Here is a 24,706-nt window from a genome sequence, read left to right as displayed (position 1 = left end):
CACTTTGTTGTGCCATGCCACAGTTTAAGAGGCACTCGTGAAGGAGCCACAATTTGTAAGAAGTTAACCTTTACTAATCGGCCATTTCCTTTTTTTGCTTCGTTGGTGAAAGCTGTGCAGATGAAATTTTTAGATGTTTAGTCCAAGACGTGGCAGCACGTGGCCCTTACATGAGGATATATGATATAGAGCTGGTACAGTACTCACAGATTGAAATAGGACACTCAGAGCGCGTGGTCGCTGGTACATGCAGCGCCGCCCGTGGGTGCTCATGGAACCAAGGTGTTGCATTGTGGTATAGCGCGAGGGGGAGAACATCTACGGAGCAGGATTCCCCTATGGTCACCAACGAGCCGGCCTGTAGTTCACAACACTGCCAGCGTGGCGTGACGTGGCAGCAAGGCACGTCTTGTGTTCGCCATATATAACTACCTGTGGCTCGGCTTCTGCTGACGTCAGTACGACCAACGATGTCGGGAGTTATCATTTCGAGGCTGAAATAAAGAAGGTGCTTTCTTGTCGGCCGCTCACAGGTGTTCGGTGTTCGCACAAAGTAAACTTTCCGTTCTTTTGTGCAGATGTTATCACGTCTACGAACGCACGTAAGGTGCTATCTCGTAGCTGAATCGTGTGTCTTATTTGCACAGCATGCATGCCGCATCGCCAAAGCGCGTGTAACGAGAGCGTCGTGTGCTCACGCAGGCGCGCAAGCAGACGACGCCGCAATATGGGCGGTGCGCACGGCTGAGCCATTTCAGTTAGCATGCGCAGGTGCGCAGGCTTTAGGCTTGCGCCACGCTGGCAGTGTTGTGAACTACAGGCTGGCTCGTTGGCGACCGGAAGGGGGAATTCTGCTCCGTAGATATTCTCCCCCTCGCGCTATACCACAATGCAACCCCTTGGTTCCATGAGCACCCACAGGCAGCGCTGCATGTACCAGCGGCCACGTGCTCCGAGTGTCCTATTTCAATCCGTAAGTACTGTACATTGCATCTCCATGAACTGCATACTTCGGCAGCCCAGCTTGTGCCCAACCATTTCTTGCCACCATGTTGACAAACTTTACATATATTACTTGTTACATCAATCCTCTTACAACCTTACTGTTACAGTTACAAAAAACATATTTCTCACATCTTTTTAACTCTTCAGCATGGCATCGATCTGTGCTGGTGTGTCTATCTTACACCAGACAATGACTGCATGGATCACGTTTCGGTTAGATTACAGTGTGGTCATTGCGCCCTGTGGAATAGACACGACTGTACACTTGAAGTGGTACTGACATATTTTCGACTATTCATTTTTTTTTTGCATTAAATGATGGTCCTAGACCTTTAAGCCCTAGAAAGGATTGTGACAGGCCTCGGAGTGCTGTAGATAATTTAATATATAGCATATTTTCTACAGCCAGTTTCAGTTTCGTTTCCTCGGAGGATACCGTGTTGTAACCTCATGACACTGTAAGAGGTCCCTTGGGAGCAGGTTTTGACACTCACTCTGGCTCGCTCGGTTGCGCCATATGCTGCTAATCATTATGAGGTCTAATGTAGCAGCATAGCGGAGAACAAAGCGAGTGTCAGCAATGTCCTGCTTCCACGTGACCACTAACTGCTTCATGATGTCACAACACAGTAGAAACCGAACTGAAAGAAGCTGTAGAAAAGCTATTATCATACCTGCCAACTCTCCCGATTTGTCCAGGACACTCCCGAATTCCGATCTATCCTCCTGATTGTACGAACACGGCCATGCATCTCCTGAAAAACTGCCCCAACCCCATCGTGAATGAAATATCTTTAAAAATGCATCATGCTGCAGAGCTGCATCGTAATTGTCATTATGCGCTAAGCAGCTAGCCCAAGTCAGATTTAGATAGAGACCATTTGTGTGTAGGCAGTGTATGCCTAACTCAGTTCACTTCAGATCAAGATATGCATGGAGGAGTGCACGTGAGGCAAAGGCCTAATATGCATTGTATAATGGTCGGTTCGCTTAAGTTAGCTTAGCCTTTATACAGGATTGTTCTGCGGTGAAGCAGTATTAAGGGGGGAAAGGGGTCACTGTCACAGGACATAGTGTGTGTTCCTTAATTATACAAGCGTGCATGCACAGTCTCTGGTCACAGCACTGAGTGTTAAGGTGTCTAATAACTGTACTGGCAGCCATTCAAAGCTGTTTCTGATGCGGCTGTGGCCCAGAAGAAAAGCAAAATTCAGTTTGGCATCATTAACATGAAGCATGTTCTTGAAACATCTCCTGTCTTCTTTTCTTCTTACCTAAAAGTAATATCAATGTAAGTATTGGGTTGGTAAGTAACCTTATCGGCGATAATTTGTATGTGGTTGGTTTGTGAATACAATGGCTCTTTTTTTTTTTTTTTTATGGCAAGTGCGCTCTTCTAAAGGTAACATTGAGCTCAAATGACAGCTTTCCGCCAGCTTAATTGTGTTGTGTGCTTGGTGATTTCTTTTCTGTGAGTTCTGCAAAACTGCAGTGCCGCCGCGACACAGTATGGGCACCACATGATACTTTTAGCTACCACCAGATGGCGTCATGCATAGTGCAATGATTCTTTTGCAAAATAACTGGGGTATTGGCTAGCTGGGGAGTATTTGCTATAGTAGGTGTAATGGGCCTAAAATAAATTGCAACAGAATGAGACACTCAAAACTGCAGTGATGTTTAAAAAACTGTAATCATCAGTATGTGCTGCAAGTGCTCTCAAGCCATGTCTTGTTAAGCAGCAGAAATGCTTGATTGAAGTCAGCAAACATTTATTTACTGAAAGTAATACCCTCAAAACTCGGTTTGATGGACATTGATCTAAGAACATTCATGGGTTAGTAAATATTGTTCACTTTTCAAGCTTAGCTCTGTTGAAGAAGTTGCATTTTTTTTTTTACCCTAATTCAGAAAATCATCTTTGTGTTTCAAAGCCTTCACACGTTGCATGCATGCACTGGGGCCTTCATAAGAAGAAAGGCAGAACTGCCCAACTGAGACAGATTTTGTCATTTGCCTTTAGTCTGTCCTCTTGATAATGTTACCAGCTAGTGTAGGCAAGCAGCTTTAGCACGAAGCTCCTCGGCCTCAGGGGGGGGGGGGTTACAACACCCGAAACTCCCCCGTCGGTGCGCCACTGGTACATATTCACCTCGGAGGATTGCCGACGCGTAGGGCAGCTATTTTCGTCAAGAACCAAGAACAAAAAAAGAAGATGGGAGTATGGGAGTTCATTCTGCCTACAAATGCACATGTTTTTTGTTATTATTTGTTGCCTTCCTTTGTTGTTTCCTTTGCTTTGTGTTTTGCTGAATGCATATGTGCTGGTTTCTTTTTTAGTTTTTGTTTTCTTACGTTCACTTTTTTTTAGGCAGCACCAGGGCAGCAGTACTCTGCTGCCATGTGGCCTGGCAACAACATTTTGGCAAAGACGGTACAGACCTTTTCTTTTGTTTGTTTGTTTGTTTGCTCTCAGTGTACTACTGTACGCTTTCTTTCTTTCTTTTCTTCCTTGCCCATAAAATGGCTTGTCTTGGATCTTCTCTCACTCGCTATATATACTCACCTCATTTTTTTCTTATTTTTCTGCCTTTTTTCCTCTTTATGCCTTGTTCTTGTATTCACGTATGCACTTCTATGCTTTGCACTTATGGTACGTTCGGCTGGTTGCTACCATGCTTCGTCCCAGATTGAAGCAATAAGTACTCCATTCGAAATTGCATCCACATAAAGCCGGCTCAACCCGAATGTTTGGCCGCTTGCCAGAGCAGTTGGTGACTGGAAGAAGAAACACATGAGCACTGTTTCTATTGTAAAAGTACATGGCAGACATACGAGGTGTATCAAAGGGAAAATTGTGATCCACCCAACTGTAGCATAAAGCTTGTCGGGATATGGGGGGATGCCAACGGCCCTCTGCCTCGACACACCGAGCCCCGCGGTTGGCGCATGCCTGCGCATCTACCGCGGTCCGGTACAAGCTCGAGGAAACAATAGACGACAACCACGTGTACACTCGGAAAGCATTTATTACGGCTGCAACTAACACTTCGAGCAGGCCAGCTAGCTATAGTTGACATCGCTGAGGGTTCCCTCGAAGAGAATAATACACTAGGTAAAGAAGGGCTTCCGACTTACCAACTGGGGGAATACGGACGGCCGCGGCGTTTGCCGCGGCAAGAGTGTGGTTGACTAACTACGTGCGGGAATACGGGAGCGACGGCGGAGACTTCCGCTGTCGCCGCTTGCTGGAGACCAAAAGAGACCCGGGCGATATCAGCGGGATCTCACGTGACCCACCCGGTGGCGCTGATAGCGCTTGCTATTCCCGCGCGGAAGGAAAGTTTCCCCTCTCCCAACTCTCCCTGGCACGCATGCGCTTGACGCGACGTTCGCTGCCCGTGCGGCTGTTATGGGACCCGAGGATTCCCACAAGCTTTAAGGCTTCACGAAGCTACACGAAGCTACAGGGCTACAATTTTTGCTTTCATAAACCTTTCTCTGTATTTAGGGTAGCTATGCAGGCTTGTTGGCAGGCCATCTTCTAATTTGTAGTAGCGCAGACAGAACAACATAGATATAGAAAGCATATGGGGACAACACACAGCACTGTGTGTCTGATGTGCCTTCTATGTCCATGTTTGTTGTGCCAGCACTACAACAAATTACAAGATTACCTTGCAGGCTTCCAAGGAACTGATTCCACGGTGTGGGGACTCAGAGGTCCCAACAGAAAATTTGCAGCAGATGCCATGCTAGTAACGGAAGTTGCAGCATCTACATGGCCAAAAGTGTCGTATCCAGGTTGCACTCCCAGCACAGAGGTGAGAGTGCCTCCAAGCATGCTGAGGTCATGCACGGCGCTCTAAATGATTGCAAACGTGTGAAAGCACATTTCATTGCAAACAGAATGTCATTACAAACATAATGGAGGCAATGAACAGGGCGGAGATGCTTCAATCACTCGAGTTCAACCAGCCGAACGTAAAGCGTACCTCGAGAGCGCTTGAAAGTGACCAGTCGAATGTATCCGTCCGTGCTGCTTGCAGGACCCTGACATGATTTCGCTGTGGCAAAATGGTAAGGGGTGGGGGCTGGGTGGTGGGACAGAAATTGAGGGTAAAGGATTATGTGAACTCTGTGTTTGTGACTTTACTTGGTTGACTTTGCACAGGAGACTGGTATATCTCTGAGTGATGTCTGTGTTGTATGGACTAATGTAGATGATGGCTTCAGTGTGACAGCCTCTGCTGCGTTCTCAATTTCACTGATGTGGGATAATTGTCTCTGGCATGTGGCATTTGACTCTAACATGAATCTGAAGCTGTAAAAGTGCTGCTCATTTCAACTTTGGCTGATCATTATGTTCACTTCTGAGCTGCATTTGTGTTTTCTGCTGCTTTAGTCACTTCCAGCTTGGAATGCCCGTGTACAGTGACCTCTCAAGCATGACCATTAGTGCAATCCCCACTTGTCGACAGTTGCACGCTGGTGTTCTGTGTAGGAGGATGGCAGCTTTAGTGTCCTGTGCTTGTTTCACATTTTGCTGACGCGGTTCGAAAATGTCAACTTTCTTCAACTGTGGTGTGAAACACGGCTCCATTCTGATCCTTCGGTATGCAGAAAGGTCTGCCCTATGGAGACAGCATGGAAGCTGGATGAAACTGGCATGAATTGAAGATCTGGCAGGTGCACTGAATTTAATCTCTCATTGTTTCTATCAGGAATGATAGCTGTGTCACTGCCAGTCATGGAATCAAGTGCAGAATTCTTCCGCTGTGAACCCCAGATTATTTTTAAATATTGAGTGTTTTTAACAGCGAAGCTGTTTAAGCCAGCCGTAATTTGTGGTGCGTTTCAAGAAACTACCAAGAAAGAAAAGAAACTTTCTTGCCGAGGCGGGATTCGAACCCGCGTACCCCCGGTCCCAAGGCGAGCGTCGTAACCACTAGGCTATACAGCCGCGCTTGCAGAACATGCATTTATGTGAACCATATGATTGCGTTCAAGCATCATCGTCTTCGTCCACAGCTGGCGCGTTTGTACGCTCGTGCTCCTGGTATGCGGTGTCCGCATTGGAATGCGGTGTTCGGTGTTGCAAGCTGCGCTATGCAAAGTGCAGTGATGGCCGTAGGTCCGAGACACGTGAAAATAAATTATCATCATCATGAGTAATAAGATGAAAAGCTTGCGCCCACTTCCGCAAAATGCTGGGCTACGATCGCCCAGCTTCACGTTTTCAAGTGTTGCGCGGCCAACTGCAAGGTTAAGCATGTATTTTTTTTTTTCGGTAAGGGCTCCATTTTCTGCATGCCAGTCTCTATTATTCCTAATCTGAAGTTGTTACAGCAAAAGCTCGTTAAATTGGCCGTCATTAAATTGGATATTTAAGACTCGCTAGTCCTGGAAAACATACCCATTATTCTGTGACATCAATCGCTTGTCATTTGAGAATTGGTTGACCATGCATCTGCTAATTTGGTCTGCCCTCAGAGCATGGTACCAGCAGAGTGCCACAAATGTGTGACACAATTGTGCCATTCGCATCCAATGTCGATATCCTAATTAATCGAGAATAGAAGTTTGGGCTGGTTAGTGTGGTGTGGCGATTTAAGGTGCCAGAGGCAATAGAAACGATTAAGCTGTGCATGCAATCTTTCCCTCTATCTGTCATTAGTGGCAGGCTGTTCAAACTGTTCCACGGACCTACTGAGTTTAAGGCACTTAAGCACACAGGCATCAGTGCATTGTGGTCTGTATGTGTCGGCTATCAGTAGAGCAGAGGTGAACTTTCATAGCTGTTCACCAGGCTTTCAACATTGCCACTCCGCCTTCGTCCCCCAACATGACCACACAGGTTTAGCTCTCCACCTACAGAGATCATTGCAGTAGATGAGTGCAGCTGAGCAATGTCTCTAGCCAATCTTAGCATCCATGTATCTATTCCGAAAGCTGGCATTCCCTTCAGTCCTGTTGCTTTCTCTTTCGTGTTATGTATCGAATGCAACTCTTCAGCCATTGAAAAATACTGAACGAATCATTCTGTGATTCCTCGTTGCACTTGCTAAACTTGTCACTCTCTGATTCACTACTTGGAGTGACATGTAAGTCATGCTTGCGCTCGAAGTAAGAGGTGCCTACCATACAAGCAAGTGCCTACCATGTAAGCATTACGTGTAGTCAGCTCATGGGGATCATTTTAGATTTGCAGGCCATCGGTATTCATATAGAGTGCAGTCCATAAAATTAGGGGGTTGTATTCGAGCAGTGCGCTTTTGCTTCCTAGAGAGCTCTCCTGCCTTGCGAACGCAGCTCATTTGGTCTGCCTGTGCACTAATGACAGGTCATCGTCTTGTTCAGGGTATTTAACGACAGCAGCAATGTCACAAAAGGAGACGTTGATAGTGTGTATCTTCTTTGTTTGTTGACGTCTGCAAGTGGAAGTCACGGACGAGTCTCTGAAGTGTCCGTTGTCATTTGTTTGCGCATTTCATGCTTTCCAGTGCCAAAGCCGCTCCTCGTGATGCGCACCGTGCAGGCCGTTTTGTGACTGTGCATGTTAGTGTCTGCAGTGTAGATTTAGTGTCACCTGGCTCTGGCTGCGTAGCTGCTGAGCACAGTGCCATTTCATGTGTCTCCCTGTGTCTATCCCACCTTTATTGCGAAACGCGCATTTTTCACCTGCCTCTCATCACCCACAATAGCCCGAGCCCTCCAGACAAGCGCAAGGAATACTCCAGGCTGAGTTCACGCGTGGCATTGCACCTCACAGCCAGCCTCCGACGAACAGCCATCATCTGCAGGAGGTTGTTCGATCACGGGGTCCTAAGGTTTGAGACTCTTTATGCAACAGTCACGTGTGTTGTGTCCCTCATCAGTCAGGCAGCAGCTGCACCCGGTGTAGTTATTAAAGCGAGTAGCACATCTTACAGAGTAATAGATGATAAGACACCATCTAAAGAGTAAAAAAAAAAAAAGTAAACCAGCTCAAATGGCCGAAAAACAGCCTCCTGTATGAATCAGGATAGTCACATCATCACTCATCGCTGAACAAGCAGTGCAGAACCTTTTTTGCTTCTTCATGCAAAAGCCACATGTTGAGCCCTACTGGGGACGTGTTTTGGGAAGCTTTATTGAGTTCTGTATTGCATGGCCGGGCAAATCTTGTGCAGCCTAATAGGGAAAGTTTGGCACGAAGAGTAAAAAAAAAATTCTTTTTTCTTCAAGAACAAACGAAAGAATGGTAAAGGTACTAAAATTTGGGCGAGTTGGTAGCTATTCATTATGAAACTGCAGCACAGAACAAATGAGGACACAAGGCAAAAGTAAAACTAAAAGTAAACTGAGTTGCGAGTCAGGGCTTGTGTGGTCCCTTTGCCTTGTGTCATCGTTTGTCCTGTGTGCACTGCAGTTTCATAATGAAAGGAAAAGAATGGTTTTATATCACTGAGTTAGCCTAGAGTTTGCCAGCAGATAGCAAAGAAATGCGGGAAGGAACGACAATGTGCTGTAGACAGCTAATGACCACTCACGATGCCACTGTGGTCATTTGGCTATAGAAAATGGGTCACTAAACCAGCGCTAACCCACAAGAACGACTCAATCAGCAGCTTATTTCATGTACTGAACATTCGTGTTGGTACATGCACATGCAGGCCGCTGTGGTCATGACTGCTGAGTATTGTTGACAGCTAGCTGTGGGCACTAGATGGAACGCCATACTGGTGGGGCCACGGTGTCCCCGACCACCCTGCGCCCTAAACCAAATGCTTGTTGTCCTTTGGCTTGTTGTCTCTTGTCACTCTTGTCACAGCCGTAGAATGCTTGAGCAAGACAAGGATGCCAATGCATGCCCTTGACTTGCATGTCCTTCGCCATTGGTGAATGTTAAACCTTATTTCACAGGAGTATTCTTTTTCAGTTTAGTGCATTTGTTTTTGTTGCTGTTGTTGTTTTCCCCACTATACGAATAAGGGGAAGTGTGCCTTATTTGCAGCTTATTTCTAGCTCTTATTGTAGTATGCTGCAGTCCTGAAAAATGCAAGCATCATCAACGTGGCTAATCACTTGGCCTTTATAAGTAATAAAAACTGTACAGTGTGAAACTTGGGCATAATACAGACTTCATTGAGCGGAGTTGCATATTCTCCGGGGAGAGGTTGAGGCCTAAGTAATTTGACACTCTTCACAGCTGCATCATCCACTATTCCTTGCAATGACGCCCCCCCCCCCCCCCTTTTTTTTTATTTACCAAGCAAATGGCAGCATAGTCACTTTTGCAGTCAGTGTACACAAGCGCAGTTTGTGCATCAGATAAACATCATAGGCATGACTGTTGCGATAAAACCATGTGTAACAGAGAAGCCCCAGTGTGTGCATTGAACTTTTTTTATTAATCTCATATATGATCTGTGCTGCCATTAGTTCACCAAGTATGCATTGCACATCAATTAGAAAAAGGATTTATTTTAGCCCTGGTGTGTGGTAATATTGATTTTGTTTGCACGTGAGGCAACAGAAGTTGAGGAAATGCTTGATGTAAGTGGCTATCACTTAATGTTTATCAAATGCCTTGAGCTGTTGCAACATAGTAGACTTCTGGAATCAATAAAAAATATAGGGAAAGAGGCTGGGAAGGCAAGGTGGCTTTCTATGAAGAAGTCATGAACAACAGCATGTTTTCGAAGCAACGAAAGAAAATTTTAGCCAGCAAAAAAATCACACCCAATGCCAAACTACCCCATGGTCCCTAATGGAACACACAGTTGCGACCTTGAAAAGGTGCAGTAATGACAGTGCTGTCACTTACACGTTTGCAATTTGCTTGAGACAATCTCCACGTAGTATGTACTGTTTCATGAGTGTGTAAGCAGTACGGAGCCATGCATGGAAACTTTTTCTTTGTGCACCATTGCAACGTGACCGCACAAACATCCTCATCTTGTAAGGCAGTGTAACCAGCCATTAATGCAAAAAGATCATGTAGTGGGCATGCAGAACAGCTGCATGCCACCATCACTTTTCTCCTTTGTGTGTTTGACTCTAGTTTTACTCTTGTCCGGGTGGCACTTCAGCTGTTCACTGAAACAAAGACTACACTAAAACATTCCTGTCAGGGTCTTTTCAGTGTGTCCAGCCTGCCTCACTGGTCCGTTTCCTGCCCTCTGTCCTGCCTTTGCAGTTGATGCCTCCCGAGCAGCAGGGGCCCCCGCAGCAGCAGGTTCCCCCCAATGCACAGCCTCCAACCATGGCCGGGGTGGGGGGGCCTCGAGGGGGGCCAATGGGGGCTCAACCCCAGGGAGGTCCCCCGGGTCCACCCCAGGGCCCGCCACCTGGTCTCCCACCGGGGGCGCAAGCGGCCGCAGTCTCGCAGCAGCAGGCCAACAGGCTCTCGCAGCTCGAGGCTGAGCGACAGCAGAACCTGGTCAGTCTTCTAATGAGTCATCTCTTATTTCAGTGCAGTACTCAACCGCATACTGCAATTGTCTACACCAGCTGTCAAAAAAACATGGTGGAGCATATTGAGCACAGACTAAGAAACAACACAGAACAGCAGTCACGACAGGGCTATGCTTTCAGTCAGTTCAGGAAGGGCTGGCAATATTAGGGTTTCATAATGACTACACTTCATCGCAGTAGTTTCCTGCAGCAGTGTGGAAAGAACATAGTATTCTGAGACTATTTTGTTCTGGTACAGTAGAACCCCGCTGATACGTTTTTCACGGGACCGTAAAAAAAAAACTTAGGAGTCGGGAAACACAAGAGCCGAGAAACAGGAAAAATCGAGAAATGGGAGTAGTGTCGAACTGCACACAATATTATTTTAATTCTTACGTGTGAAAGAAAGTCGTAGTTTCGCCTGAAAGCCGAAGCATCGATTGCGATAGCAAATTAGTAGACAGTTGTACAAAGTAAGGATAGTAGTTTTATCGTCCGTACAAACGTGTAAACATCCGCTTATTAACTATATTAACAAGCATGGTGTCAGCGCCCACAGGTAAACATGAACACATCACACTCTATGAGTACGGACACGCGCTGTCAAACGCTGGTGTGAGGAAGCGCCGCTGCAGAAGTGACCGAAGTGACCTTCTTGCTGTTGTCTATCGCTTCAATGCAAACTGAGCGCCGAGAACACACAGCACGCACAAAGCTACGAGCCGCCGACGCACCTACACTGCATAGACTCTGCCCCCAACGCAGATCGCTTTCAAGATACGGACTGCGCGACCGCACGACGCCGCGCAGTACGCAGTTGATGCCAGAGCACAACGCCGTTTACTATCCCTCCCTCCTCGCTCCCTTGCCAGTGCCTCGAGCGCGATGGAAGAAGGCGCGCTTCCTCCACGCTTTCCTTTCCTGTGCGCACGAGATTTAGCCGTGTTCGTCGGCTCCCCTCGCGCGCTTTCACTCGCACATACAGCATACGGCGCGCAGCGCCAGCTTTAAAGCCCTTTGGCTTTAACGGAACAGCTATCCGCCTAAACCAATATTGGGGCCATAACGCGTCATAGACACCATCTTTAGATAGCAAATACGGATCTGAAAGGCCATGCTTTTGCTGGCAGAAACAGAAAATACGTCATGGGGTGGTGCCCCCGGCACTTTGGGCGGCCAATTCCATCGTCAAGCCACCCAGCCAAGCGACAAGAAAAGTAAAAATGGCCACTCAGGCTGGCAGTTCTCAATGCATGATGCGGGAATGGTCCCACAGTTGCGACGCAACAGCGGGGGTTACCAATGCATTGGGTCCTTTCGGAGCTGTGCCGGGACCGGCCGAACACGACGTAACAGCCGGGAACAGCACCCAGGAACGTAACAGCTGGGTTCTACTGTACCTACATAGGTAGCCCCTGGAAAGTTCTAACGCAATAATAGCGCAAGGCTGTATTTTATGCCCATCCCCTATCATGAGTTTTGAGTTTTAATTTATTTAACCACATGGCAGGTACATAAAAGTACACATAGACATGGTTGGGTGTGATGGGGAAAAAGCTGCAATTCACAACTTGACTGGCCCCATCACCCAGTAAACAAAACAAAATAACAAAATTACAGGCAGCGGAGAGTGACAACACAAAAGGAACACGCATGTGGCCTGTCACAGCAAAGCGTAAAATAAAACTCTGAAATACATAAAAAACATTCAAAAACAAAGTAACAGATAAATGAATGACACTAATTAGCCATCACAAGAAATGACCTCATATTCATGAATAGCACAATCAGCACATCCTACGTAATATATCAGTTTTAGACAAGATACTTAAACTTTCAATTGTAAACTTCCACTTGTTCAGTACACTCGGAAGACGGAAATGTAATGTTTGGAGTCCATAGTTAGTGCGCGGACATGGTACATACCAATTATCTGCATGTCGAGTGACGCGACTGGCAGGATTTGGTTGCAAATCGGCCACAGTACGTAAGAGGGTACTTCCTCTGCGTATTTCTTATTTAAATGTTGACAAAAGCTGGTATTCGTAATAACTGTTTACTCTTGAAATTCTATACTTTAGAAATAAAGCGGTGTGTGCATTATGTGATACACCTTCAATGCACCCTAGGGCCTTTTGTTTTTTTTTTTTTTGTAGCCAGATTATTTAATGATGCTTTAGAGCCCGTGGCCCAGACCAGGTGACAATAATATAAATGTGAAGAAAGAAGAGCGTTACATAATAATAGCTTTAGTTTTACAGGTAGTATATTTTGACACCGACGCAGCACACCTAAAACATGCAATGCTTACATCACATTTTCTGGTGTGTCAAACCAAACCGGGGTTTGATCGGCGTTGCCAGTCTCAGAGAGTAGGCACTCATGCTCTCTGCGCTTCTTGATAATGAATTTCTGAAACGAGAGCAGCTTTTCTCTGTATTCCTCCAGCAGACATTGACACATCGTTGTACGACGGCGGAGAGACAGGGTTGTTCACTTCATGAAGTGCCGGATCCATCCATTGCTGGCTTTAAACATTGTAGCCGGAATCCCCTTGCTTCGTGCGATGTCGAGTGCTTTCATGCGCAGCATCTCTGTTTAAACTGCGCAGCCGTTGCCCCGGGTCTTCGTCACGAAATGGAGAAGTGAGTCTTCTGTCTCCGGGAACATGCTGCCTCCCTCGGAAAGCGTGCCTCTGTACATTTGTTGTCCCGAGTGCACCTTCTTGGGAGCATCATCGTCGTACACATTTTTAGTCAACCCCGAACTTTCGTCCATCAGCTCTTTTTCTATAACTTTGGTGAAGCCAACCACTTTCAGTTTAAAGTGATGGGTATAGCTCAGGTATATCCCCATTCAGAAGCACTGATAGCAGCATACTTGTAAACACATGCGCAGGAGCAAACAGAGAGGATCATTACGTTCAGATTTCAAGATTGTGCGTGATGGACGAACAAGATAAAACCAGTGATAAAACGAAAAGCGCAAACAGGTGGCTGTGTCACTATCTAGTCTTGGCTATTCCTCCATAATTTTTGCACGTCGCCTGCCGGCAGTTGCTGAAAAAAAAAAAGAAGTGCTGGGAGTCTCACACCACACAGTAAATGATGCTGCCAACCTTCTTGAAATCATTGGTGCGGCTTATACATGGGTAATTCTTTCTTTTTTTCTTTTTCCTTCAGATTTTCTTTACAAAGTTACAGGTGCGGCTATTCACCTCTGGTCATGGTCTTATAGTGACTGTGACTCGGCCATTGTAGATATAGTTGTCCATAGACTTCCTTGCTCAACCACATGGAGCACTCAAAAGGCATGTGGAGACCAGAATTTTTCTTGAGCACAGCAAAACTTGTGGATGACCAAGCTGGAAAGAAAGTGCCTGCAAGGGAAAGCTATTGATCGCATCTGAGGAGCAGATGGAAAATGCATCACCTGACTTTACTACCAGTGAGGGAAGTTCTCTCCAGTGTTGCAGTACATGGAAACACTGTGACGTGACTGGGCAGCACAGGAAATGTAGTCATCTGCTTGATAATTGCAGTTTTGTTTCTTAAGTATTGTAGTTGTCTGTACCTTTAAACCAAAGCTCACCCGTGTGTGTGCCTTCTGTGCAGCTGAAGATACAGCAGCTGCAGCAGACCCTGGAGGCAGCACAGGCCAAGGAGCTCCAGTACAAGGCAGCCCAAGAGCAGCAAAGCATGCTGGAACGCCAGCGTGTCGTCACCCACCAGGCACAGCAGGTTGGTCGACTCACACACCCTGGTTTGTCTGTTTGTTTGTGTACATGTGTGTACGTGTCTGTGTGTGCGTGGTGGATCTTGTTCTTTTTTATTGCGATAGCAATTAGATGGACACTCCAAAGCAGATTTCTGCCGTCGTCATCGCCGTGAGGTTCCATATGACGTCAACGGCAATGAAATCGTCGCCGCGCTCCGGACGCTGTATGTGCGAGTGAAAGGGCGCGAGGGACGCGCGCTTTCACGGGGAGCGAACGTACGTCGGAGAGAAAACGCGCTCCCTGAAGGGCTGCAGAATTAAACATCTCTTTCCTCCTTTTCATATATAGAGAGCAAACGCAACTATTTGCTTGCCGAACGCGCTTAGGAGCAAGAGCCTCTGTCAGGCCACATGGCTTTAGCTCTTGTTCCTCTTTCTGTAACAAAGAAAGAAATAAACTTCAACTTCAACTTTTTCCGTCGCGCGAAAGGCTGTGGGGGACGGGAGGGAGGGAGGGGAGGCGACGTTTAGCTGCGCACCAAATGCGTATTTATATAAAAACGCCGCGGGCGTTCAGTGCGAACGCGGGCAAAACGCCGACAGCGTCGACAACAGTTCTGCGCGTTGCTGGTGTCCAAGTTTATAAAACTGATAAAACTACTATCCTTACTCCGTATAGCTCTCTACTAATTCGCTATCGCAATTGGTGCTTTGCCTTTCGGGTGAAACTGCGACAAATTTTTCTTCTCAGAACTGTACAAACATGACTGTGGGTCGCATATCAGGGCCTTGTCATCCACCTGAAGTTACAGCACAGAAGTTAAAGAACAAAGACAGAAATCTTTGCAGTCTATAAAGAATTCATCCTGATTATGGGTCTAACATAAAACCACTACCTTTCTGAGTCACTCTACTACAGTGGCCAACCGATAATTCTGACTCGACGGGGACCACCAAAAAACGTACAAATAATCGAGAGTCTGAAATACCAGATTCACTCAGAACTAGTGGCTTTATTCCACGAGTGGCCAAAAAAGGTATGCCATATTTTTGTATCGTGGCTTTGGGAGATAACTTCAATTTTGCATGACTGTATGCAAGGAGCAGTGGCATTCTTGGCGTGTTGCCGAACATGCTATCTTTTATGTGGCTAGCGCAAAATGCGACTCATCGGCGTTTGCGAACGATGGCATTCTTGGCGCATTGCCAAGCATGCCATTTTATAAAAGTGCAAGAACGGTGCCACCTGTCGGTGCGAATGAGTGCATCTTCCGTAAGTGATCGGCCAAGAATAGGGCCGTTGTTTGCCAGCACGTGTTGCTGCTCCCACATACGCTTGCCCTCGACCTAGACATTACGTGGCCCCGATTTTCTAGCAATGCCTTTCATGCTATTCCTTTTCATGCTTTTCGTGCTTCGTCAGTGGTCAGAGCCACACTTCGCACGCGTTATCAATGGGATCAGCCGGCCATGGGCGGTAGATTATAACAAGTGGCATAGGATCAGGCGGATAGCATCGCCACAAAATCGTGACACGTATTTCAACCATTGTCATGCTATTGTTACAGATAGCCAGTCATTGCATGCAACTGAATTCTCATTGGCGACTTCTAGATCAAATACGCTTCTCTGGCTTTAGTTTCGTGGAGTGCCGGCGACGTCTCAAAACGAAAATATGCCTGTTTCTGCTTTACTCGGTAGCCATATTAGCACAGTCGTTCAGTTGGAGTTCAGACTATCACATGGCACACTGTCATGGCTGTGCCGCGAGGCTGTCCGAATAATTCGTCGCTGACTGTATTGATCCCGTTCCCTTCAGAGTCGTAACGCTGTACCCATCTTTCATCTCAAGTCACATTACTGAAAGCAAAGTAACCTTATCAGTAATAACATTGCGGTGCTTATTCATGGCGATGTCTCTTTGCACTCTTTCTCGGAACTCTTTAAGTGCCATGGACACGCTTGCTCGGTTACAATTTTTTTACCGATTAATGCTGAGGACGAGTCTTGCTCCTCCACATGTTTGGTCGCTCTTTCCAAGTGCCAGTAACAGGCTGGGCTGGTCCAATACATTTGATAGGTTCCCTATTTGGCCCCTGTAGGGGGCCTACAGACTCCGTTCGTCTAGGTTTGTCCAGTAGAGATTTTGAAAATGGCAGTTGCCAGTCATGTGTTGGCCGCCCATCGCAAAAGTGTGACTTTCATTTTATTGAGTCGTCAAGCTCTTTGAAGATTATTTGCTTCTGCATGAAAGCATTGACAGTAATGGCAGTTTTTTCTGTGCTATAGACACATCCAGTGACTCTGATCTCGCCAACTACAACGAGAGTTCCGATTTGGCACGGCAAGGAATTAAGTTAGATGGACTGAACCTTCTACTAGCACCTAAATTTGTGTATATTCAGACACAAGTCGTTAATTTACTACCCCCATGTCATACAGTTAAACCTGGATATAACGAAATTGACAAATTCCCGAAAAACTTCGTTATATGCAGGTTCGGCACGAAATTTCGAAAAAGAAACGCTTACCGTATTTACTTGATTATAACGCGCCCTCGATTGTAATGTGCACCCGTTTTCTGTGACCAAAAGAGAGGAAAAAGAATCCTTTACATTACCGCGCACATCATGCTTTCATACAGAAATACAACCATCGCTCAAGATTTATTCCCAATACACTAAAGTTGCTATGAACAAAAAAGTCCCGTGGATGCGTGTAGTTTCGCACAAGCGCGAGGCATTGGAAACGAAGAGCAAGCGACACGATGGTGTCGTATAGTGTCACCTAGTGTCAGGTTAGTGAAGTGAAGCACAGAGACTTGCGCAGTAACCAAAGAGTGATGCTGCCAGCGCGTTGAAAAAAAAACATTTTTTTTTTTTTTTTCCTTCTCCAACATCAACTGGAAAAGGAGAGTGCCGGCTTGGCGGGCTAGGCCAGCTGGAGCAAGCGGCGGGATCAGGTTTGAATGAAGGGAGGGGGAAAGGTCACGCCCGCGGCGGCAAGATCGCCGGGTCGAAGGATGCAGGCCCGCCTTGCGCACGTACGCTCGCTCTCGCCTCGACGCCGCCGCTTCGCATTTCGTACGCGGCGGAGAAGGTGCTTTCGGTTGCTGCTCACGCAAAAATGACAAAATTTGGGGCGAAATCTCTAGGTTGTTGGCAGGGAAAATTCGTTATTTCGAGGGGGTCTCCCGCTGCCACTTCATTACGTAGAGCTCTCAAATACATGTGCTTCTATGGAATAACGGCGGGGAATCGAAAAACTTCGTTATATCCAGGAATTCATTATATGGAGGTTCGTTATAACCAGGTTTAACTGTATATATTTCGAATCTGCAAAAGAGATGCTGCCTAGGTGTGCAATAAATAAAAATAGTTTTCTGATCGCATTTTTGGATTTTTTGCCGCCACTTAAAGGGCCACTGTAGCTTCCTGTACTCCATATAATATGCATAATCACTTGTCTATACTCTAGGTGAGGGCATTTTTATGGATAGCATCAATTGTGACACAAGTCTCCTGACCAAGTGCTACACAATGGATTCCTTTCTGTCTTATTTTGCAGCTTCAGCAGCAGCAACAGCAGCAGCAACAGCAACAACAGCAGCAGCAACAGCAGCAGCAGCAGCAGCAGAGGTTCCAACCAAACCAGACGCCCAACCTCAGGCACATTCTTCAGCAGGTCAGCACTGATGCTTGCAGTCGAGTTTCTGTTTGCTCGGCTATGTCCAAGTGCTCTTTTTAATTGTGGGGTCTTACGTGCCAAAACTACAATCTAATTACGAGGCATGCAGTAGTGTGTTACTCAGGACTAAATTTGACCAGCTGGGTTTTTTTAATGTGTACTTAAATATAAGTACACGAGTGTTCTTGCAATCTGCCCCCACCAAAATGCGGCCACCGAATCCATGGATCGAACCATGACCTCGAGCTAAGCAGCGCATTTCCATAGACACTAAGCTACGGCAACGGGTATGTCCAGTTACTGTGCACCTACCCACGGTGGTGCATTCTTTTCGTAATTGCACTACACGTAGTGGAGGGTCGTTAATTTAAACTTTAAGGGGTTTATAATTTGTTCAAATAGAGTGGGCAGTGAGCTTCCCGAGATGCTACGCTACAGTACATCCTTCTAGCTATGGTTATGACATTCTGCTGCTCAAGAGGAAGTTACGGTTTCGATATGCAACCACTGCAACAACATTGCAGGGGTGGCAGAATGCAGAGAATTTCAGAGCTGCGAAAAATTTCACGTAAGGGGTACAGTCACGTTCAATATGAGCTGCAACACGGTGCCCGAGATCGGAGAGACCCAAGACTGCCTGGCGATGCCCACATACGAAAAATGAGAGCTAAACACCGTTGCAGTTACTGGTATTTATTAAACAATTTTCTAATGTTTCGGTGCTGCTCTGCATTCTTGGAGCCAACACGCACCGTCTTTCAGCTCACACTGATGCACCTGTACATCTGTGCATTTCCCATCATTGTAAACCCAACGCTTTCAGTATACAGTGTCTTTGAAACAGCAGTACGGTCTGACCTGACCAGTGGTGTGACCTCCCCCCCATCTGCTCTATGTGCAGCAGATGCGCCAGCAGCAGATGCTGCAGAACCTGCAACAGCAATCCAGCATTCGAGCTCAGCTGGCCGGAGGACTGGGCATGGGGGGACCCGGCCCGCAGGGTCCCCAGTCGCAGGGTGGCGGTGGACCCGGGTGGGACGACACTGCTCTCCTAGACCTGCTGGGGGGTGCGGGGGGACCCCACAACGGCTGATCGGCGCAGCTGTCTTGCACCCCCTCCTTCCCTCGCTCCTCTGAGGAGACTCGAGTGAGAGCAGCAAATTTGGGCGGCCATATTTGCTTGCTTTGCGTCAGACGCGCTTCATCTCTCCATTTTCAATCTTTTTACGACTGTCTTCTCGACTACCCTGTTTGGTCATTTGCAGGTGGCATTAGTTGGGGCAGCAAGTAAGTGGAGGGCCACATTTGATTTCCTCGCGTCCGCATCGTTTTGACGTGCTTTAAGCATTCTTACTGCATGCGTTGTACATATTCCAGGCATGCATCTTATACACTCGCGGAGTCTCAGCAGTGTCCGATTACGTTCGTAATGGAATTTGTTGAGCGTTCTGTCTATCTGCGCGTATGGAAAGCCACCGGTGGGTCTTGTCACCGAACCACGTTCGTATCCACTTAAGGCATAAAGCATGAATAGCAATGAAACGACATCAAAGACCAGGGGCGGCATTCTGTAAGTGTCTACCTAGTGGACTGTCCATTTCGGCGGCCGTTGGTTCGCTGCTGCTTGATGTGCAGGAAGGTGCCAGCCAGTCTCCTTCCTGCACGTCAAGCAGCAGCGAATCAACGGCCGCCGAAATGGACAGTCCACTAGGTAGACTCTTACAGAATATCGCCCCAGGGTTTATGTTCCCGAAAGTTTTCTTACGTAAGTGCCAACCTCGCTTGAGCTATTGCCATGGCAGTCTTCTTGTAATCACGGCAATCGCAGTTGTCAGTGACGAACTCTTGAACAAACTTTTGCTAGTAGAGTTCCAGCTTCGGGAAACCAGCGTCCTCTGTTGAAGCAGTAGTCTGCCTTTTAGAAAGCATACGGTAAACTGCCTGGTTAAAGCACAAAAACATTTTCTTTTTAAGCCGCTGCATGATTGTTTGCATAGGAAGCAAACATCAAAGCTGAAATGGCCTTTTTAGTCTTCCTTATTCAATATATGTTTTGTTTCTCAGAGAACGCACATTGTAAGCAGGAGTATATCTCGCGAAAGTAATTTTATGCTAAATATGCTAAAAAATGTTCGCATCCTTTGGGGCATATTTTGTCCCCAAACAATAATGGTCACCTGTCTTGCTTGCGTTTCCTTGCTTGAAAACATTGCTCTGGCGACTTTCCTGTCAAGGATGCCATGTCACACTGATAACGTGTGTGCTGTTGATGACCTGGAAGTACTGGGTTCGCAACATTGAAGAACAGAAAGGTACTCAAGATAGATGACAATTATTCTTTGGGGACAAGATGAGCCCCAATGGGTACTAGTTTTCTTTTTTTTTTTAGAATGTACTGCCTTCCTTATAATTCTCGCACAACAGAGATTGATGGAGTAGAGAAACAAAGATAAAATGTTATGCAATAATAGCGTGAAAGTACCCTACTAGTTTGTTTACTTTTGTTCTAGCAGTTGTTGTTAATTTTATTTGTGTCATGGTGCTGTCACGTACTGATATGTTCCATGGCGCACACGTTGTAGGGAATTTGTTCGGATAGCAGTGGCTTTTGCCATGTCGAAGGAATGCTCCCTCGAAACACCTCTGCCTCCTTTAGCAGCTGTTATGCGCCATTCAATGAATTTCACCCTTTTTGTTTACAATACTGTGTAATCTTGTGCATCTTTTGTTGTGCTCTGAAGTTCTAGCACCACTACTAAATAGGATTCCAAAGCAACTGTAATATATTAGCACGCAGGTCTTCTTTTTTTTTTCCAGTTTTTTTTTTTTTTCCCTCATCACCTAAGATAGTTGCTTGTGTGACCTTTGCTGCCTCTTCTCTCCCTGTTAAGCCTTTTGTTAATGTCACTTCGTTGATGCTGTTGTTTTATAGATTCCAAATCTCACCATGTTACATTTTAGTCAACAGCGATAGAACAAGGAATGTCCCGGGCTGGAGCCAATGTTTCGATGAGCAGACTTATCTTCACCAGGCAAGTAAGTCCCTTTGTTGAAACGTTGGCTCCAACTCGAGGCATCCTTTGTTCAGTCGCTGTATATCACTTCAAGTGTCCATCTTCCTGCGATTCTCTGTCTTGTTTCTAGTTGCATATCAGCTTTCACACAACAGTGTGCGTTTTAGCTAAAGCAACTGACACATGAATGCAAGCAGGTTTAGTTGTTCTGGCCACATGAGCCCCAAAGTGTGTGGCAGGTCAGCGCAGCGCACTTCAGATGTTGCGTGTGATTTTGTGACGGTATCCTATTTGTATTGTGCTGCGCGGGTAAAATTGGCCATAGTTGTATGGCACAAGGATGTCATTTAATGTTACCCGGGGCGCTATTTTGGGCATTGCAAAATTCTGCCATGTCAGTATTTTGAGCCAGTCAGAGGGCCACAGCCACGCTTTGAGCCAGTCGGAGCTGCTATGGCCTGTGATTGGCTCAAAACCATTACAGAATTCGTCAATACGGTGGAATTGGACAATGTCCAAAATAGCACCCCTGTTCTATGAGAATCTAAGTTTAAATTGAGCACAGCTGCCTGAAATAATATACTTCATAGTTTTTTTTTTTTTTCTGCATTTTATTGCGGAAATATAGGGTCGTTTTAAGAACAGAAGTTGAAGCAAGTTTTATTTAGTGCGTGCAAGTACTTTAATCGAAGACCTGCTTCAGTCTTTCTTCAATCCTTAGCCTGTGATTTAAGACCTACCAAGAAAAGGTGAAAAATATTTCACTATAATTTAATGTTCAAGTCCTTTTATCTGTTATCTGGCTCCGTGGGCTGTTCTTGCACTCTGTAAAGGATAAATTCTTAAATGGCTCTTGTCATGGGCTATATTGTTGTGCTTGTTGTTCAGTGTGAATTTGTTGACTATGTATAGTTTGCTCAGTTGCTTTTCACAGTAGCACTCTGTTGAGAATGTACTAAAGAACCATTCCAGAATAGCTGCCCACTGCGCAAGAAAACGTTGCTTCACCTGAACCCATTGGGTACAGTGTGTTTACAGGGACACCATGTAACACAAAGCGCATTTTGCTTTAAGGCACCTTTCCTGTTTGTGGCCTTTTCTCTCTCTCTCTTTTTTTTTTTGGCGCATTATTTTAGAGCAGCTACAATGTCAAGCTAGGATGTGTTCCGTTTCAGAAGTACAACTTCTTGTTTGATTGATGATGCCTCTTTTGTACCCTGTATTGCATTTTGAAGCAGTATATAGCAACGACATCACGGTGCACACAGTCGGGCACAAAAGTTTACGAGACATGGATTCCTCGACAAATGTGTATGTCAGCTCTTTTAAGGCATGGCTCTTCTAATTTAAGAGATCCCTGTGTAGGTTTAAAAACCTACAACAGATTAAAACTCTAAATTCAAGGCTGCGTGCCCAGGCGTCGCGAGAATTGCCATGTTCTGTATTGTTCCGTAATTGATTGTCATGTTCCAAATGCCATCTTCCGTAAAGTTTAGTGACCAACTGCACTTTATATGTATATTTTTGGCGTGCTGTCGCGTGGAATTAGCATGTCCGTTTCATGCTATGCGATGACTGCTGCCAGTTATCTTAGCCGAAGTCTGTTACACGTGGTTTTAAAGAACACCCTCTGTGGCAAGCATTTCAGGTGACCATAAACAGTATGATCATCGGGTGGCAAGAATTGTAGTACATGATAAAGCTATCCCAGAGATAACACCAGAGATGAGTTAACACCGGAAATGTGTTGCACGACATGTGGTTCGCCGTTTTAGTTATCATATCTGAACAGTGCACAGCCCCCAGCGAAACCAAGTGGCAGCCTGGCCATGTTAGAGTGCCTCAGCAAAAAAGTTTGAAGTGTCTTTTTTTGTTGACATTGTTGTTGCTGCCAATTTGTTGCAGATTGTTAACACAGACAAAAAAGAAAAAGCTACATTTTTGTGTTGGCATGGAGCAGTGAGTGTGGAAGCATGCCTTTTGTACATACTGTGATTTCTTTATCTCTGCTTTATCTATGCACCGCGACTTGTGTTGCTGTCATGTTGAGCGAGAGATTGGGCTGTACAGCTTGGATGACCTCTCACAATGTTGTCTGTCAGCATCTAATTCATATCTTGTCATGCAGAAGTGGCTACTGGCAGCATGATATCATATCTGATTTTCTCAGTGAATTCGTGCTAATTATCGCATTCGTGCTGTATGAGCATGCCCTAAGGTATGCTATGCATTTTAATAGAATGTATCTGAGCTGCTAGGTACGAGTTATTCATTTGGGCAACCAGAGCATTTGTATGTAGTGTACGAGGAGAGAGACAACGGACACCTCTCAGGCCACCTGTGTTGTTTGCTCTCTTATCCTTCTTGCATGCAAAGATTGTCCTGGCTGTTCGTTATATTGAGTGTCTTAATTACGTTTTGTTCTCTCTCACTAAGCACCAGTGCACCAGTTTCAACTTCTCCTCGTCTCTTGCTTCTGCGTCGGCAAAGGAATTCGGGTGTTCTATGTTTTACATGCAACTGTAGGTGGAGTAGCTACAACCACTTGGCATTGTTGCTTCGTGTACAGTTTTACGTAAGATGTTCGACCTTTCTTGTAGTAATACTTGGTCCCTTCATCCCTTTACATTATTAGAGGTACAGCTTGGGGACACTAGACAGATGCACAGAGCACTGACCTGCAACCTGACTTACAAGACTGTGAGTCAGCACTGTGTGCATCTACTCCTATCCGTCTTGTGTCCCTTTGCTGTACATCTAATTAGTTAGTAATTACGCATCACCAGCAAGCCCAGCCCTCCACTCTCTTGGAACCTTTACAACAGAGAACAATGTGAAGAGCCTCAAATGTGGCGTCACATTCAAAATTTTAAATGGTGTCAGCTTTGACAAACCTTTCTCGTGATTAGCTTGGAGTAGTGGCTTGCCCCAGCAAAACTGTACAGGCTCATAGTACTTTTGTTTTGTTTTGTTTTTGTTTTTTCTCGCGCGTGCGGTCAGCATTAAAGCTTTGCAGGACTCTGGTTTTCCGCGAGGAGGTAGAATTTCTCACACAAAATCTGCCTGCGGCCAGCTGTGCGGTACTACAGCACTGTATTTGTCGCATATGCCACAAAGGCTGCAAATGTGAATTTTAGGTCCTGTGCTCAGTCTGGGGAAAGGTTCGTTTTTTTTTTTTTTTCTCAGGTCCCGCACCTTGTAAACTGTTGACGCTGACAGCACAACTTATTGTACAGATTACTTTGGTATAGAACTCTCCGGGCTGGAAGACTGACGCCCAGCTCCGCACGTTGTAAAAAGTCACAGTAGATAAACGGGACACTGCCGACTGTTTTAAAACAGGGCCTTCTGGCATATCGTTCACATTACGCTGATGGAATTTCATGGGGAGTATATTGCCTTTTTATGGCCCTCTTTGTCTACTGTGTGAGGCATGGCCCATGCTCTGTAACATATATGTATTTTGTTTTGTTGTATAATAAATGATGCTTCATTGCACAAACACGCACAAAGCCTACATTGTCATTGTACAGTATAGACCACTTATAACGTAACCGTTTATAGTGCAGAACTGGCTACAACGCGGCCTTTTCCGACTCCCGTTTACCCTCCCATAGCACTCCATGTATACGCATACCGCTTACAGTGCAGTCGCGTGAGACGAAATACCGGTTATAATGCGGCTTCCGCGGGAAAATCTCGCCGACAAGGGCAGCAGCGAGCACGCTTCTCAACAAGGTGCGTGCTCCCGGCCGTGCTCGTTAATTCAGACTACTTGGCGACGAGCGCCGCAAATGTGCGACGCAAAAGAGCAAGAACGGCGCCAGCGTCCAACCGAAACGAAG

At 46.0% G+C, this 24,706-nt stretch overlaps 1 protein-coding gene across 8 annotated transcripts in view; it reads left to right on the top strand.

Annotated features, from left to right (window-relative positions):
- The window catches only part of LOC119450690 (mediator of RNA polymerase II transcription subunit 25-like), an 86,890-nt gene extending 62,517 nt beyond the window's left edge, over positions 1-24,373 (top strand). For 7 of the 8 annotated variants that reach the window (XM_037714205.2, XM_037714215.2, XM_037714213.2 and 4 more), the window contains 6 exons: positions 3,377-3,439; positions 7,710-7,835; positions 10,187-10,429; positions 14,058-14,183; positions 17,728-17,844; positions 18,749-24,373. In XM_037714205.2, the coding sequence (XP_037570133.1) occupies positions 3,377-3,439; positions 7,710-7,835; positions 10,187-10,429; positions 14,058-14,183; positions 17,728-17,844; positions 18,749-18,940 (867 nt within the window). In that variant the 3' untranslated portion in view covers positions 18,941-24,373. The remainder of the gene's footprint in view (positions 1-3,376; positions 3,440-7,709; positions 7,836-10,186; positions 10,430-14,057; positions 14,184-17,727; positions 17,845-18,748) is intronic. The other variant, XM_037714206.2, reaches the window with a different exon arrangement.
- The last annotated feature ends 333 nt before the right edge of the window (positions 24,374-24,706 follow it).

This window comes from Dermacentor silvarum, chromosome 4, assembly GCF_013339745.2.
Source record: "Dermacentor silvarum isolate Dsil-2018 chromosome 4, BIME_Dsil_1.4, whole genome shotgun sequence".
NCBI classification, from domain to species: Eukaryota; Metazoa; Arthropoda; class Arachnida; order Ixodida; family Ixodidae; genus Dermacentor; species Dermacentor silvarum.
The sequence above is the reverse complement of the archived record's forward strand: the minus strand, read 5'-3'. Positions and strand labels throughout refer to the sequence as shown.